The sequence below is a fragment of the Pseudophryne corroboree genome, chromosome 12 (assembly GCF_028390025.1).
Source record: "Pseudophryne corroboree isolate aPseCor3 chromosome 12, aPseCor3.hap2, whole genome shotgun sequence".
In the NCBI taxonomy this organism is placed as follows: domain Eukaryota; kingdom Metazoa; phylum Chordata; class Amphibia; order Anura; family Myobatrachidae; genus Pseudophryne; species Pseudophryne corroboree.
Genome location: NC_086455.1, coordinates 11,294,714 through 11,309,495, shown reverse-complemented (window position 1 = coordinate 11,309,495; position 14,782 = coordinate 11,294,714). Strand labels below are relative to the sequence as shown.

Sequence of the window (14,782 nt, the reverse complement as noted above, 5' to 3'; positions counted from 1 at the left end):
GTGGAGGAGCAGCCTCAGGACTAGGTTAAGCATCGGAAGGGTACGCTTTGATGAATAGGTGGGTTTTTAGTGCCCATTTGCAGCTTTGCAAGGTCAGGGGGAGTCTAATGGAGCGGGGGAGCGCGTTCCACTGAAGGGGTGCAGCACGGGCATAGTCTTGAACTCGAGCATGGGAAGCAGTGACCAGGGCAGAGGAGAGATGACGATCATTGGCCAACCGTAGGGCGCGGGAGGGAGTATGAAGGGAGAGGAGGTAGGAGATGTAGGGAGCAGTGGAATTAGAGATGTGTGATGTTGTGCATTTTCTGTTAGGTACGCCTGTACCGTGTGTCACCACAGACCTGTCTTCGACACTATTGATATGCTCACCGTGCACCGGTCTGGAAAGAAACATATATCCTGTGAGTCCACTCAGCTCCTGCTCTCTTCTATCTGTACCCCTCATCTTCTCTACTACTCTATCCTATCTGTACCCCTCATGTCCTCTACTCCTGCTCTATCCTATCTGTACCCCTCTTCTCCTCTACTCCTGCTCTATCCTATCTGTACCCCTCATCTCCTCTACTCCTGCTCTATCCTATCTGTACCCCTCATCTTCTCTACTCCTGCTCTATTCTATCTGTACCCCTCATCTCCTCTACTCCTGCTCTATACTATCTGTACCCCTCATCTTCTGTACTCCTGCTCCATCCTATCTACCCCTCATCTTCTCTACTCCTGCTCTATCCTATCTGTACCCCTCTTCTTCTCTACTGCTCTCTTCTATCTGTACCCCTCATCTTCTCTACTCCTGCTCTATCCTATCTGTACCCCTCATGTCCTCTTCTCCTGCTCTATCCTATCTGTACCCCTCATCTCCTCTACTACTGCTCTATCCTATCTGTACCCCTCATCTTCTCTACTCCTGCTCTATCCTATCTGTACCCCTCATCTCCTCTACTCCTGCTCTATCCTATCTGTACCCCTCATCTTCTCTACTCCTGCTCTATCCTATCTGTACCCCTCATCTCCTCTACTCCTGCTCTATCCTATCTGTACCCCTCATCTTCTCTACTGCTCTATCCTATCTGTACCCCTCTTCTTCTCTACTGCTCTCTTCTATCTGTACCCCTCATCTTCTCTACTCCTGCTCTATCCTATCTGTACCCCTCATCTCCTCTACTCCTGCTCTATCCTATCTGTACCCCTCATCTTCTCTACTGCTCTATCCTATCTGTACCCCTCTTCTTCTCTACTGCTCTCTTCTATCTGTACCCCTCATCTTCTCTACTCCTGCTCTATCCTATCTGTACCCCTCATCTCCTCTACTCCTGCTCTATCCTATCTGTACCCCTCATCTTCTCTACTCCTGCTCTATCCTATCTGTACCCCTCATCTTCTCTACTCCTGCTCTATCCTATCTGTACCCCTCATCTCCTCTACTCCTGCTCTATCCTATCTGTACCCCTCTTCTTCTCTACTGCTCTCTTCTATCTGTACCCCTCATCTTCTCTACTCCTGCTCTCTTCTATCTGTACCCCTCATCTTCTCTACTCCTGCTCTATCCTATCTGTACCCCTCATCTTCTCTACTGCTCTATCCTATCTGTACCCCTCATGTCCTCTTCTCCTGCTCTATCCTATCTGTACCCCTCATCTTCTCTACTGCTCTATCCTATCTGTACCCCTCATGTCCTCTTCTCCTGCTCTATCCTATCTGTACCCCTCATCTTCTCTACTGCTCTATCCTATCTGTACCCCTCATCTCCTCTACTACTGCTCTATCCTATCTGTACCCCTCATCTTCTCTACTCCTGCTCTCTTCTATCTGTACCCCTCATGTCCTCTACTCCTGCTCTATCCTATCTGTACCCCTCTTCTTCTCTACTGCTCTCTTCTATCTGTACCCCTCATCTTCTCTACTCCTGCTCTATCCTATCTGTACCCCTCATCTTCTCTACTCCTGCTCTATCCTATCTGTACCCCTCATCTCCTCTACTCCTGCTCTATCCTATCTGTACCCTTCTTCTTCTCAGTGGGATTGTATCTGCACACACACAATTGTATTATATCAGATTTGGAACTATATACAGCTCCAAAATAACCCCTATTGTATTCAAGTATTCACAATTATTTGTGGGGGTGCTATCGACTACAGCTAAGGTTAGTCAGCAAAAAGAAAAAGAGAAAAGGACTGTATTTGTCGATGCACAGGAAGAAGGGTGACCTGATTATCACAATCTTCTGGAGAATTATTAAAATTTAACTTTTATTAGTGTCAAATTAAAATAGTGTGATGATAACTGACACACAAACTACGAGTATAGACGAAACATAAAGGTTAAAATCAAGACGTATACAACATATACCACAAGTGCAATGAAATAATAAGTGTGATTAAAGATTAAAATATGTGTCCGCGTGTCTGTTCTTATATCCAATTATATAATATTGCTCACAATATTTACTCAGTCTGATAATAGTTGTCAGCAATTGGTCTTCATATGTTCACATGACCATTTGTCAGTATTTATAATATCTGGAGTATCCCACTCCTATGTGTATAATTGTAGCTGACAATATGATTCCAATGGTGTCTATAATATTCACACTGTGTATATCTTATATTCTAGGCTTGGTGGTCTGTCTTATTCCCCACTTCAATATAGTGTTTTAATCACACTTAAATGGATCACACTCAGTCTGTACACTTATATATACTAATATGCAACTTTGTCAAGATGGAGTATCATTCATTACATATATATAGTTTGTTCAGTAGTGGATGCATCTTTCCTGAGCCTTCTAAAGAGCATTCATTGGGAATACAGATTGGGTTTTTCTGCCTAAAAATTAACACATTCAATATCCTGGTTGGTACTTATGTGTAGATTATTGTTGTAAACAGTATAAATAGGTTACAGTGTACCAATATCTCTATGTGGTTGTATTACGTGCGCTCTTGATTTTAATGAGACTCTCTGTAGTCATGTAAGATAATTAGATCAGGAGACATGCCATTCCTATAGTGAGAGTGAGTACTTTCCTCACACTTCAATATAGGTATTATAAATGTGCAGCAGTATACTGTGTTGCAGTACCCCTCTTAAAGGTGACACCTCCTATATTGACAGACTAAATGTATCTGAATTAGATAGGGATAGTTATGTCCCCCGTCAATTATAGAGGGCCAGCTGGTTATTAATAATAAATTAGGTAATGGTGGTTTATATTCCTACCACTCAAGGTGTATATATGTTGAATTAGCTAAGCTAATTGGTAATCAAAAAGTACGGGTTCTGAGATGTTTATTATAGTATCAATATACCTGCTGCATAAGTTAATACTGCAGCACTTTATCCATTGGCGTTCATTGAGTTGTATCATAAGTGTTTCCACATGCCTATTGAATTATAAATGACCACACACTTATAATTAGAACCTTGCTAGCTTAATTGCTACCTCTGGAGACAAAGATGTACTTTATTATCTGTGCTGATAATTCTCAAACAGCATAGATTATAGGGTATGTTTCTTATAGTATTTATGTATCTGCCGGGTTCTGAGGTGTTTATTATAGTATCAATATACCTGCTGCTTAAGTTAATACTGCAGCACTTTATCCATTGGCATTCATTGAGTTGTATCATAAGTGTTTCCACATGCCTTTTAAATTATAAATGACCACACACTTATAATTAGAACCTTGCTAGCTTAATTGCTACCTCTGGAGACAAAGATGTGCTTTATTATCTGTGCTGATAATTCTCAAACAGCATAGATTATAGGGTATGTTTCTTATAGTATTTCTGTATCTGCTGCACAGATTGAAACTGTAACGTTTATTCTATTGGCATTAGTTAAATTGTATCATGCATATCTCCTCCTGACTAACAGGTGGCTTGGAGAATCAACTGTGAAACATTGTTGCGTTTCTATCTGTATAAGCCACAACACTGTCAATTACTGCTTTCTCACTGACATAGTTAGACTGACTGTGTCTGCTAGCCTAACACAATTTATCCGTCTACCTGCTATTTAGTGCTGTGGATACCATCGGAATCTAACTAATCACATAATCAGAACTAGTTATACATTAAATTGGTTTATGAGCAAGGACATAGACTGACACGCGGACACACGCTGCCCACACGCGTGTTCCGCCGTTACTCTAACAGCTTCGTCAGGGCTGAACCAGAGTGCCTCTCCTGACATGATATTTAAGCTGTTGCCGTCCGCCAATCAGTGTAGTATGACTGGTCACGTGTAGTGGCTGGCCAATCATTGTGCCCCATTTGCGGTCACATGCTCCATGTGACCAATCACGGTACACTTTGGTCTCCATGGTGACGGCTGATAGCCGCATCGCGTTCCCGGACATTAATGATTATTCGTGCCCCTTCCTCTGTATAATAATAATTCAGTTAAAGTATACATATACTATATTTTAATAGAGCAGTCCGTTTTTTGGTATCCTTGATTCTACTTATTCAATCCAGTTTGGGACACTCGGAATGATTCGTCTTACATGATATATATATGCTTTTACTTAAGGTATTGTTGCTGGTATACATGTCCAGCGTCAGTATTACCCTGTGCTCTGTATGGTAAACACATTCTCTGGATTCTTGCTACATACTGTATATGCTGAATATGGATCGTTCCCTATACCAGGTAGGTAAATATGAGGGAAGTTTATCACAGAGTATCATCCATTATATGATGTTGGTCATTTACTGAGTACAGTATGTCACATCAGTATATACAATAGAGAGTAATCAAGTTAATTGGATATCCTATTGTATATATTCGTCACATATGTCCCATTAATTTCAAGGAGTAGAGACTATTACCTTCTACTTTATATTGTTGGTTATATACGTAAAAATCATATTATATTATTTATGATAGATAAAAACATGGTTTTAGGGTACTCCTAAGTGGTACTAGGAAATAATAGAAAAAATTAGTCTGTATTGTACACAGAAAAAAAGATTTTATAGTATACATTTAGTATTATTTATAAATATTCAGTCCAAGGGAATCAGATCAGTATCTCAATTGTAATGTGGTATGATCTACTATATTATAATTAAATTCTACAAGCCTCATGAGTAAAAGTGAATGTATTGTGATGTCAAAGATATCCTGAGGTGAGAGGAATAAAGGTGATGGGGAGGCAGAAGAGTATAATGTGGATTAGGACCCCCTGTTAGTAAATTATAAAAAAAAAAAAAAAAAAAAAAAAAAGGGGAGGATGGGGAAAGGACAAGCAGCAAATAGTGTGGATGTGACTAAACATAACTGTGACAAAAATGTGAGTGCATACGTATTAGAAACTAATAAGGAAAAAAAGTGACGAAAAAAACATTTTTAATAACTCAATCTACAATTTAGGTATCAATTGAGGGTGAATTCTCAAGATGAGGCCGTATTTAATATTTGTTATATTGTAGTAAATATTTCTTTGTCTGACTTTGGACCTATTAAAGATAATAATGGATGAAACTGGACATAATAGTATTGAAATAAATCAAGAAATAAAATAACCTTAATGTTAGGTACATTCTGTGTCAAAGATGTAGGGATCATATTATTGTTTCACTCTTTCGGGTGATCATAATGTCTCATTTGGATCTTAACAGGATGACATAGATAACCAAAATCAGATATTGGAATGATAGTAAGGGACATAGATAGCTAAAATCAAATATTAAAATAATAGTAGGAAAAGTAGAGATATACTGACTCATAAGTGCCTATCACTGGTATGGTATATACCAAAAGTTGAAAATCAAATGTAGTGAATATTTCGAAAAACAGAGGGTGATAATAGTAACAGAGAATGGATTGGCTTTAGCATCAATACATGTTTCTAGTAGTTTTGCCTGATTGGATGATCTAAACTCATTATAGAAATAGATCCAATATCAGGCAAATTGACTACTGTCGGAAAAGTTCTTTTAGACTAAAAAGGGTATATAGCTGTTGGATTCATTAAGTCCATTAGGATATAGACTATCCAACAGGAAAATCATTTTGGTCTCAAAGCGGAGTAATTCTTGATCCAAGTCTCCACCGCGTATCCCCAACTGTATATGTCTCAGACCAAAGGCCTTGAGACCGTTTGGGTCGCTATTGTGGTAACTGAGGAAGTGTCTCGCTACAGGTTGTAGGGTTCTGAAGTTGGAAGTGTCCCTTTTGGCGTTGCGTATGCTTCCAATATGCTCTAAAATCCTGACCTTCAGAGGTCTGATGGTCTTCCCTATGTATTTTTTATGACATGGACACTCTAACTGATAAACGGTTCCCACAGTTGTACACGTAATTTTTGGAGAGATTGGCCATTTTTTGCCAAATTTATCGAAAAAATGGTCTGTGGGAACCATATGCACACAGGCTTTACAGTTACCACAGGGCATTGAACCCATTGATTTAGATTTTTTATCTGTGGCTTTGGCCAGATGACTATGGACAAGTCGATCTTTTATATTCCTGGACCTTCTCCAACTTGCTTGAGGTTTTGTAGGTAAAGCTAGAGATAAATCTCTATCTGTCTGGAGTATGGGCCAGTGCTTTTGCAGGCTATTCATGATCCCTTTCCACTGAGCATTAAAGGTGCCCACAAATCTTATGGGTTCTTCTCGGTGGGTTCTTTGTTTGGGTTTTAGTAAGGTATCTCGTTCATACATACTTACTTCTCTGATCGTTCGATTTAGGAGTCTCTTACTGTAACCTCTTGTTTGGAGACGTTCACTAAGTTCATTCTGTCTGACATGAAAAGCCTCATCACTGGAGCAGTTCCTTTTTATCCTCAGTAGTTCTCCCTTGGGTATTGCTCGAATAGTAGCTGGAAGATGGGAGCTCTCTGAGTGTAGGACACTGTTTGTCGCTGTCGGTTTCCTATACAGATCAGTTGAGATATTTCCCTCATCATTGATGTGTATAGAGATATCGAGGAAATTGATGGAAGTCTGACTAGCCTCTAGGGTTAATTTGAGGTTGAGGTCATTGATATTCAAGATTTCAATGAATTCTTTCAATGTTCTCAATGGTCCTTCCCACAGTATCAATATATCATCGATATATCTAAGATATATCAATATATTGTCTGTGTATTTTTCAAAGACTTCCTGAAATACTACCTCCCTTTCCCACCACCCCAGGTAGAGGTTGGCATACGTAGGGGCACAAGCTGTCCCCATAGCGGTGCCCCTCACCTGGAGGTAGTGGTACTCGTTACAGGTGAAATAGTTTTTGAGGAGGATAAACTCCAATAGTTCAATGATGAAGTCACCTAGTTCATTATGGGTCTCCATACTCAGAAAATATTTGGTAGCTGCGATCCCCTTATCATGGATAATGCTGGTGTAGAGGCTTTCTACGTCGCATGTGGCAAGCCACACTCCTGGATTGACACTGAGATTATTTAGTCGATTTAAAACGTCCATTGTGTCACGGATATAAGAAGGTAATGCAATAACATGTTTGCGGAGATGGTAATCTGCGAAGGTACTCGCTTTTTCGGTTAGGCTACCAACTCCTGATAGGATGGGTCTGCCGGGTGGTTTCTTTTCATCTTTGTGTACCTTAGGTAATAGGTACATAGTGGGAGTTTTGGGTTTGGTCACTGTCAGAAAATCCAAGTCCTTTTTATTAATGACTCCATTGTCAAAGGCACTCTGAATCATGCTATTGTATTGACCCAAAAATTTGATTGTAGGGTTAAAGCTGAGTCGTTTATAACAATTAGCATCGTTCAGTTGTCTATTCAACTCATCCAAGTACATGTCCCTAGGCCACAAGACTACGTTCCCCCCCTTGTCAGAGGGTTTGATTATAATATCTTGCCATTTAGATATTTCGTCTAGGGCAGATCGCTCTGAAGGACTTAGGTTGTCGTCATGACATTTATGATGACTGAATAATACATCCAAGTCCTTGGAGACTAATTTATGGAACACTTCTACTTGGGGACAAAGACTAGTATCTGGAAAGAATTTGGACTTTGATCTTATTAATGATTTGTTTCTGACAGCATCTTGAGATGTAACTACCACAGCTGATTCACTAGAGAGATCCTCCAGGATTTGTAAGGCCATTAATTCATCTGTATCGACAAAGTTTCGTCCAGATATCTCTTTTTGAAGTTCTTGATTAATGAAAAACTTCTTGAGAAGGATCTTTCTAATAAATAGCTGCAGATCTTTTTCACATTCAAACCTATCCATATATATATCATGTAAGACGAATCATTCCGAGTGTCCCAAACTGGATTGAATAAGTAGAATCAAGGATACCAAAAAACGGACTGCTCTATTAAAATATAGTATATGTATACTTTAACTGAATTATTATTATACAGAGGAAGGGGCACGAATAATCATTAATGTCCGGGAACGCGATGCGGCTATCAGCCGTCACCATGGAGACCAAAGTGTACCGTGATTGGTCACATGGAGCATGTGACCGCAAATGGGGCACAATGATTGGCCAGCCACTACACGTGACCAGTCATACTACACTGATTGGCGGACGGCAACAGCTTAAATATCATGTCAGGAGAGGCACTCTGGTTCAGCCCTGACGAAGCTGTTAGAGTAACGGCGGAACACGCGTGTGGGCAGCGTGTGTCCGCGTGTCAGTCTATGTCCTTGCTCATAAACCAATTTAATGTATAACTAGTTCTGATTATGTGATTAGTTAGATTCCGATGGTATCCACAGCACTAAATAGCAGGTAGACGGATAAATTGTGTTAGGCTAGCAGACACAGTCAGTCTAACTATGTCAGTGAGAAAGCAGTAATTGACAGTGTTGTGGCTTATACAGATAGAAACGCAACAATGTTTCACAGTTGATTCTCCAAGCCACCTGTTAGTCAGGAGGAGATATGCATGATACAATTTAACTAATGCCAATAGAATAAACGTTACAGTTTCAATCTGTGCAGCAGATACAGAAATACTATAAGAAACATACCCTATAATCTATGCTGTTTGAGAATTATCAGCACAGATAATAAAGCACATCTTTGTCTCCAGAGGTAGCAATTAAGCTAGCAAGGTTCTAATTATAAGTGTGTGGTCATTTATAATTTAAAAGGCATGTGGAAACACTTATGATACAACTCAATGAATGCCAATGGATAAAGTGCTGCAGTATTAACTTAAGCAGCAGGTATATTGATACTATAATAAACACCTCAGAACCCGGCAGATACATAAATACTATAAGAAACATACCCTATAATCTATGCTGTTTGAGAATTATCAGCACAGATAATAAAGTACATCTTTGTCTCCAGAGGTAGCAATTAAGCTAGCAAGGTTCTAATTATAAGTGTGTGGTCATTTATAATTCAATAGGCATGTGGAAACACTTATGATACAACTCAATGAATGCCAATGGATAAAGTGCTGCAGTATTAACTTATGCAGCAGGTATATTGATACTATAATAAACATCTCAGAACCCGTACTTTTTGATTACCAATTAGCTTAGCTAATTCAACATATATACACCTTGAGTGGTAGGAATATAAACCACCATTACCTAATTTATTATTAATAACCAGCTGGCCCTCTATAATTGACGGGGGACATAACTATCCCTATCTAATTCAGATACATTTAGTCTGTCAATATAGGAGGTGTCACCTTTAAGAGGGGTACTGCAACACAGTATACTGCTGCACATTTATAATACCTATATTGAAGTGTGAGGAAAGTACTCACTCTCACTATAGGAATGGCATGTCTCCTGATCTAATTATCTTACATGACTACAGAGAGTCTCATTAAAATCAAGAGCGCACGTAATACAACCACATAGAGATATTGGTACACTGTAACCTATTTATACTGTTTACAACAATAATCTACACATAAGTACCAACCAGGATATTGAATGTGTTAATTTTTAGGCAGAAAAACCCAATCTGTATTCCCAATGAATGCTCTTTAGAAGGCTCAGGAAAGATGCATCCACTACTGAACAAACTATATATATGTAATGAATGATACTCCATCTTGACAAAGTTGCATATTAGTATATATAAGTGTACAGACTGAGTGTGATCCATTTAAGTGTGATTAAAACACTATATTGAAGTGGGGAATAAGACAGACCACCAAGCCTAGAATATAAGATATACACAGTGTGAATATTATAGACACCATTGGAATCATATTGTCAGCTACAATTATACACATAGGAGTGGGATACTCCAGATATTATAAATACTGACAAATGGTCATGTGAACATATGAAGACCAATTGCTGACAACTATTATCAGACTGAGTAAATATTGTGAGCAATATTATATAATTGGATATAAGAACAGACACGCGGACACATATTTTAATCTTTAATCACACTTATTATTTCATTGCACTTGTGGTATATGTTGTATACGTCTTGATTTTAACCTTTATGTTTCGTCTATACTCGTAGTTTGTGTGTCAGTTATCATCACACTATTTTAATTTGACACTAATAAAAGTTAAATTTTAATAATTCTCCAGAAGATTGTGATAATCAGGTCACCCTTCTCCCTTCTTCTTCTCTACTGCTCTCTTCTATCTGTACCCCTCATCTCCTCTACTCCTGCTCTATACTATCTGTACCCCTCATCTCCTCTACTCCTGCTCTATCCTATCTGTACCCCTCATCTCCTCTACTCCTGCTCTATCCTATCTGTACCCCTCATCTCCTCTACTCCTGCTCTATACTATCTGTACCCCTCATCTTCTCTACTCCTGCTCTATCCTATCTGTACCCCTCATCTTCTCTACTCCTGCTCTATCCTATCTGTACCCCTCATCTCCTCTACTCCTGCTCTATCCTATCTGTACCCCTCTTCTTCTCTACTGCTCTCTTCTATCTGTACCCCTCATGTCCTCTACTCCTGCTCTATCCTATCTGTACCCCTCATCTTCTCTACTGCTCTATCCTATCTGTACCCCTCATGTCCTCTTCTCCTGCTCTATCCTATCTGTACCCCTCATGTCCTCTTCTCCTGCTCTATCCTATCTGTACCCCTCATCTTCTCTACTGCTCTATCCTATCTGTACCCCTCATCTCCTCTACTACTGCTCTATCCTATCTGTACCCCTCATCTTCTCTACTCCTGCTCTCTTCTATCTGTACCCCTCATGTCCTCTACTCCTGCTCTATCCTATCTGTACCCCTCTTCTTCTCTACTGCTCTCTTCTATCTGTACCCCTCATCTTCTCTACTCCTGCTCTATCCTATCTGTACCCCTCATCTTCTCTACTCCTGCTCTATCCTATCTGTACCCCTCATCTCCTCTACTCCTGCTCTATACTATCTGTACCCCTCATCTCCTCTACTCCTGCTCTATCCTATCTGTACCCCTCATCTCCTCTACTCCTGCTCTATCCTATCTGTACCCCTCATCTCCTCTACTCCTGCTCTATACTATCTGTACCCCTCATCTTCTCTACTCCTGCTCTATCCTATCTGTACCCCTCATCTCCTCTACTCCTGCTCTATCCTATCTGTACCCCTCTTCTTCTCTACTGCTCTCTTCTATCTGTACCCCTCATCTTCTCTACTCCTGCTCTATCCTATCTGTACCCCTCATCTTCTCTACTCCTGCTCTATCCTATCTGTACCCCTCATCTTCTCTACTCCTGCTCTATCCTATCTGTACCCCTCATCTTCTCTACTCCTGCTCTATCCTATCTGTACCCCTCTTCTTCTCTACTGCTCTCTTCTATCTGTACCCCTCATCTTCTCTACTCCTGCTCTATCCTATCTGTACCCCTCATCTCCTCTACTCCTGCTCTATCCTATCTGTACCCCTCATCTCCTCTACTCCTGCTCTATACTATCTGTACCCCTCATCTCCTCTACTCCTGCTCTATCCTATCTGTACCCCTCATCTCCTCTACTCCTGCTCTATCCTATCTGTACCCCTCATCTCCTCTACTCCTGCTCTATCCTATCTGTACCCCTCATCTCCTCTACTCCTGCTCTATACTATCTGTACCCCTCATCTTCTCTACTCCTGCTCTATCCTATCTGTACCCCTCATCTTCTCTACTCCTGCTCTATCCTATCTGTACATCTTCTCTACTCCTGCTCTATCCTATCTGTGCCCCTTATCTTCTCTACTCCTGCTCTATCCTATCTGTACCCCTCATCTTCTCTACTCCTGCTCTATCCTATCTGTACCCCTCATCTTCTGTACTCCTGCTCTCTTCTATCTGTACCCCTCATCTTCTCTACTCCTGCTCTATCCTATCTGTACATCTTCTCTACTCCTGCTCTATCCTATCTGTGCCCCTTATCTTCTCTACTCCTGCTCTATCCTATCTGTACCCCTCATCTTCTCTACTCCTGCTCTATCCTATCTGTACCCCTCATCTTCTGTACTCCTGCTCTCTTCTATCTGTACCCCTCATCTTCTCTACTCCTGCTCTATCCTATCTGTACCCCTCTTCTTCTCTACTCCTGCTCTCTTCTATCTGTACCCCTCATCTTCTCTACTCCTGCTCTATCCTATCTGTACCCCTCTTCTTCTCTACTCCTGCTCTATCCTATCTGTACCCCTCATCTTCTCTACTCCTGCTCCATCCTATCTACCCCTCATCTTCTCTACTCCTGCTCTATCCTATCTGTGTCCCTCATCTTCTCTACTCCTGCTCTATCCTATCTGTACCCCTCATCTTCTCTACTACTGCTCTATCCTATCTGTACCCCTCATCTTCTCTACTACTGCTCTATCCTATCTGTACCCCTCTTCTCTACTCCTGCTGTATCCTATCTGTACCCCTCGCCTCCTCTACTCCTGCTCTATCCTATCTGTACCCCTCATCTTCTCTACTCCTGCTCTATCCTATCTGTACCCCTCATCTTCTCTACTCCTGCTCTATCCTATCTGTACCCCTCATCTTCTCTACTCCTGCTCTCTTCTATCTGTACCCCTCATCTTCTCTACTCCTGCTCTCTTCTATCTGTACCCCTCATCTCCTCTACTACTGCTCTATCCTATCTGTGTCCCTCATCTTCTCTACTCCTGCACTATCCTATCTGTACCCCTCATCTTCTCTACTCCTGCTCTCTTCTATCTGTACATCTTCTCTACTCCTGCTCTATCCTATCTGTACCCCTCTTCTTCTCTACTGCTCTATCCTATCTGTACCCCTCATCTTCTCTACTCCTGCTCTATCCTATCTGTACCCTCATCTTCTCTACTCCTGCTCTATCCTATCTGTACCCTCATCTTCTCTACTGCTCTATCCTATCTGTACCCCTCATCTCCTCTACTCCTGCTCTATCCTATCTGTACCCCTCTTCTCCTGCTCTATCCTATCTGTACCCCTCTTCTCTACTCCTGCTCTATCCTATCTGTGCCCCTCATCTTCTCTACTCCTGCTCTATCCTATCTGTACCCTCATCTTCTCTACTCCTGCTCTCTTCTATCTGTACCCTCATCTTCTCTACTCCTGCTCTATCCTATCTGTACCCCTCTTCTCTACTCCTGCTCTATCCTAACTGTACCCCTCTTCTCCTCTACTCCTGCTCTATCCTATCTGTACCCCTCATCTTCTCTACTCCTGCTCTATCCTATCTGTACCCCTCATCTCTACTCCTGCTCTATCCTATCTGTACCCCTCGTCTTCTCTACTCCTGCTCTATCCTATCTGTACCCCTCATCTCTACTCCTGCTCTATCCTATCTGTACCCCTCGTCTCCTCTACTCCTGCTCTATCCTATCTGTACCCATCTTCTCTACTCCTGCTCTATCCTATCTGTACCCTCATCTTCTCTACTCCTGCTCTATCCTATCTGTACCCCTCATCTCCTCTACTCCTGCTCTATCCTATCTGTACCCCTCTTCTCTACTCCTGCTCTATCCTATCTGTACCCCTCTTCTTCTCTACTGCTCTATCCTATCTGTACCCTCATCTTCTCTACTCCTGCTCTATCCTATCTGTACCCCTCTTCTTCTCTACTGCTCTATCCTATCTATACCCTCATCTTCTCTACTCCTGCTCTATACTATCTGTACCCCTCATCTCCTCTACTCCTGCTCTCTTCTATCTGTACCCCTCATCTTCTCTACTCATGCTCTCTTCTATCTGTACATCTTCTCTACTCCTGCTCTATCCTATCTGTACCCCTCTTCTTCTCTACTGCTCTATCCTATCTGTACCCCTCATCTTCTCTACTCCTGCTCTATCCTATCTGTACCCTCATCTTCTCTACTCCTGCTCTATCCTATCTGTACCCTCATCTTCTCTACTGCTCTATCCTATCTGTACCCCTCATCTCCTCTACTCCTGCTCTATCCTATCTGTACCCCTCTTCTCCTGCTCTATCCTATCTGTACCCCTCTTCTCTACTCCTGCTCTATCCTATCTGTGCCCCTCATCTTCTCTACTCCTGCTCTATCCTATCTGTACCCTCATCTTCTCTACTCCTGCTCTCTTCTATCTGTACCCTCATCTTCTCTACTCCTGCTCTATCCTATCTGTACCCCTCTTCTCTACTCCTGCTCTATCCTAACTGTACCCCTCTTCTCCTCTACTCCTGCTCTATCCTATCTGTACCCCTCATCTTCTCTACTCCTGCTCTATCCTATCTGTACCCCTCATCTCTACTCCTGCTCTATCCTATCTGTACCCCTCGTCTTCTCTACTCCTGCTCTATCCTATCTGTACCCCTCATCTCTACTCCTGCTCTATCCTATCTGTACCCCTCGTCTCCTCTACTCCTGCTCTATCCTATCTGTACCCATCTTCTCTACTCCTGCTCTATCCTATCTGTACCCT

The 14,782-nt window shown here is 41.4% G+C and overlaps 1 protein-coding gene across 1 annotated transcript in view; it reads left to right on the top strand.

Annotated features, from left to right (window-relative positions):
- SCNM1 (sodium channel modifier 1) overlaps positions 1-14,782 on the top strand; it is a 40,877-nt gene that overhangs the window by 9,769 nt on the left and 16,326 nt on the right. Inside the window, exon 3 of the mRNA XM_063946981.1 lies at positions 313-401. Within this exon, the coding sequence (XP_063803051.1) occupies positions 313-401 (89 nt within the window). The remainder of the gene's footprint in view (positions 1-312; positions 402-14,782) is intronic.